This window comes from Cyprinodon variegatus, unplaced genomic scaffold (genome assembly GCF_000732505.1).
Source record: "Cyprinodon variegatus isolate N-32 unplaced genomic scaffold, C_variegatus-1.0 Scaffold86, whole genome shotgun sequence".
In the NCBI taxonomy this organism is placed as follows: Eukaryota; Metazoa; Chordata; class Actinopteri; order Cyprinodontiformes; family Cyprinodontidae; genus Cyprinodon; species Cyprinodon variegatus.
The window spans coordinates 493,634-497,375 of NW_015150539.1; the positions used below are offsets into that span (position 1 = coordinate 493,634).

Genomic DNA, 3,742 nt, shown 5'->3' on the forward strand with positions numbered 1-3,742 from the left:
CCAAGCCCTAATGTTGAACTAGTACTAGATGTAATGTGTCTGGCATGGTCCAATTCAGTTGAGTTCCATTCATATTCAACAGTTATCTGGGGTACCATGTGCGGCATGGTTTCAAAAGGCTAGTGTAAATGGGGTATTTGTCTCATATGACCAAACCATCCTGTTAGAGTCCCTCAATGTGAGTTAGATGAAAAACAAAGGATGGATGTGTTTATGACGAGCTCATACTCATTAAGCACATGGGAGGCCCAGTGATGCTGTGGGTCTGTTTTTCTCTCAAATGTACTTATATTCAGGTTATAATTCAAGGTATTGTGAATCTGTATTCTAAATATATTTATTCAATAAAAATCTGGTGGCTTCTAATAGAAAGCAAAAAAAAGATTCTTTGTAATTTCTGTGCCAACCAACCAATAATCAACTCATTTAGTAATAGATTAATCGTTAACTTGTGTATAGAGACTCGAAAACTGGCCTTTAGCCAAAAGAGTAACCCACTCAGAGTAGTTATTATACCAAATTTGTGAAAACTATATAAACATTTTGCATTCAAATTTAAAAACCTTTTTTTGCATTAATATGCTCTATTCCAGAAGAACTCAAAGGGCACCGTTTTTGCTCTACTAAAGCTCCATCCATTCAGTGTAAAATGATCTTTGAGGAACCTTTTGCCATCCGACTATTAATTGATTATTTGAAAATATAATAGAAAGATTAATCTATTTTTATACGTATAAACATAGTTTTTTTGCTGCGTATAAAAGTGACATATGAACCTTTTGCTGGCCTGCCCTTGATGGAGTGCCATGAGTTTAACAGGCTGATGTTAAATGGTAACTTGTTCGGATTGTTGGCTTGGATAGTAGTAATGGCCCTAAACATTGTTCCTGGGGAGGAGGAGCAAGGGGTCATTAAAAACCAGAATGGCTCACCAAAACCTAAAACAATGACTTTGAAAAATGCTCTAATGTTGCGTTAATAATAATATATTGATACTCTAATATCACAAGCTAGGCAAAGTCTAGCCATTTGATGCTGCATTCGCTGGTAATCTGAAAAGACAGGTGCATTCAATACCATCTTAAAAACTCAAAAACCCTCATACCCTCTCATATCCTCTACAGAACCACTCTCTGGATGTCACCCTATAGCTGTTTATTACATAACTTCAATTTACACCTCACCACTCTTTTCTCTTGATGCTGTTCAAAAGCAAAAACTTTCCTTTTCTTTAGAGCAAGCGTGCTACTGCTTTCTTTCATCCAGCTGACCAACAGTGCACAGCATCAGCTGGTAGAGCACAGTTGACTGCATGGTCTGAACAGCTGGAAAAAAACTCCACTGAGAGCATCTCAGGCATCTTGTAAAACGGACTTTAAACTGAGGGTGTCCAACTTTTAGGGGATTTTATCAGGCATGGTTTAAATGCGTTGCTGTTATGGAGTATGGTATAATTATCACATCACCAAATTATACAGAGACCTGTAGAATTTAAAAAACGATTCAGGAGTGATGAAAGAGGGGAAGCTCTAAAACAGGCATGACACTGCCTCTCAAGGATTGGCATAAGACGCCACTGGTTAAAGCCTTCAGAGACATATGATGACAGCAGCTTTGAAACTGAAAATTAAAAACATATTTTATTGTAGAGCACTTGTCTTATTCCAGCATCCATCCACTTCGACATCTGATGTGCTGGGAATTCAGGTTCTTTTTAAAAAATTAACCTTTTTCCTAAATGGAGCTCGCTCTTTCAGGTTCCCAAGTATCTTTTTTTTAATGTTTTTTTATCTATCTTTGTTTTTTGTTACCAAAAAGTATCTTTTGCAGTCTATGTAAAATTACATGCATTATTTTCTCATGGCAAATTGCATCACTGGTATTGTGCAAATTATAATTCATGAAGCAATCATGGGGACAGGAGAAAAGTTTCTTACAGTAGATCTGGTCCATTTACCACTTTGCTACAGGCTGCAAAGTAATTACCATTAAACCGCACCTAAAGACTAACACTGAACAGACCCTTTATCTGTAAAACCAGCCCCACTCATATGTTGCAGAGCTGTTATCAGCTGCTGCTAACTAGACAGCCAATCGCTGCAGAGACGATTTCATACACGTTGAGCAATAACTAAGGCTTGAAAAGATATGAGTAGTTCTCTACACCTTTTGATTATTTTCTACTTATTTGTTTTCACAGTTCTTATCAGTCAGTGGCAAAGTGAACCAAAGGAGCGCATCATCTCGCTGGTCCTTACCCACCTCCCTCTGCTGAAACCGGGCAACACGGAAGCTAAGAGCGAGTACATGCGTCTGCTGCCCCGCATCCTGGCCCACACCATCGAACATGGCCACCACCTGGAGGAGTCCCGCCAGCTTCTGTCCTATGCTCTAATCCATCCCGCCACCTCCTTGGATGACCGTTCCGCTCTGGCGCTCTGGCTGAACCACTTGGAGGAGAGGGCTGCTGCGAGGGGGGATTCCCTAGAAAGGCCCCCTCCCGCCTCTGGCCCCCACCATCACCATCATCAGTCCACACCCTCTTCCACCCTCTCCTCATCATCCTTGTCTTCCACAAACTCTTCCTCGTCCGGGAACCTGTACAACCTGCACCACCACCAGCGTTATGGCTCAGACGATCGTCTCAACGGGTGGCAGAACTCTCGCGATTCAGGAATCGGTGGAGGCTGGCACCAGCAGCAGAGCTGTGAGAACGGACACCTCTCTCTTTACCCATCGTCCTCAGTGCCAGCAACCATCAACACAGTTGGAACCAGTGGTGGAAGCAACACGAGTGAGTAAAAACCCAACTTTTATCCTAAGTGGTGTGTTTTAAGGGACAGCTGACACCAAATATTGGTTAAGAATAAACCAATGTTCAAAAAACTTTGTTTCTTTAACACAATCATGGTTTATACCAGTGTTTCTTAACTTCAGTCGCTAAATCTAATAAGAATTTTAAAGGTGTTCATAGGTTTTTATTTATAAACATAATGAAACACTTTAACCAAGTGTGGTTCAAGTCTAGAAATAATGAGGAAACACAAATCCATAATTCTTTATTTGGAAATGGATAATTTATACTTAATTGCTTGGAAAGCTGCCTGGATTTGGTTATTTGATAATATTTTTGTTTTGTTTTTTATTTACAAAAAAAATCTTCTTAAAAAAAACAAAAAAAACCCAAAAAACTAGCCATCCTGCAGACGATATAGTGCTATACCTAAAGTGTTTTTGGGTAGAATTGTAGTCTGATTGTGGCCTTAACTCTTTTCCCCTTGTTCACATTATTTTTACTTCACTTTTATTTAGTGCTTAATTCGATATTAGGACTGTGGCTTGTGATTATTTTGCTAATCAGTTGATCATTTGATTTTTTTTTTCTTTTTTCATTAACTGATTAATAATTGAGACTGTGGTGCACTCTAGGGGGTGTCGGAGCAATTTATTGAATTCTTATTTAATACCCTGTAGTCTGACTAGGATTGATGAATTTATTAGGTTTTCATAGAAAATTAAATATTTTTAGATGTTTTCATCCCGTCTCTTTGTCTTAAGATTGCATCTATCTGGTGGTTCCATTGTCCATCAGTTTGTTTGTCCAACAATCCATCTGCCTGTCTAGCCACTTGTCCCTTTATCTGTTAATATCTTCATCCATCCATCCATCCATCCATCCATCCATCCATCCATCCATCCATCCATCCATCCATCCATCCATCCATCCATCCATCCATCCATC

At 39.3% G+C, this 3,742-nt stretch overlaps 1 protein-coding gene across 2 annotated transcripts in view; it reads left to right on the forward strand.

Annotated features, from left to right (window-relative positions):
* Positions 1 to 3,742, forward strand: part of samd4a (sterile alpha motif domain containing 4A) — a 52,967-nt gene that overhangs the window by 29,619 nt on the left and 19,606 nt on the right. For both annotated transcript variants that reach the window (XM_015373391.1, XM_015373392.1), the window contains exon 3: positions 2,201 to 2,794. In XM_015373391.1, coding sequence (XP_015228877.1) covers positions 2,201 to 2,794 — 594 coding nt within the window. The remainder of the gene's footprint in view (positions 1 to 2,200; positions 2,795 to 3,742) is intronic.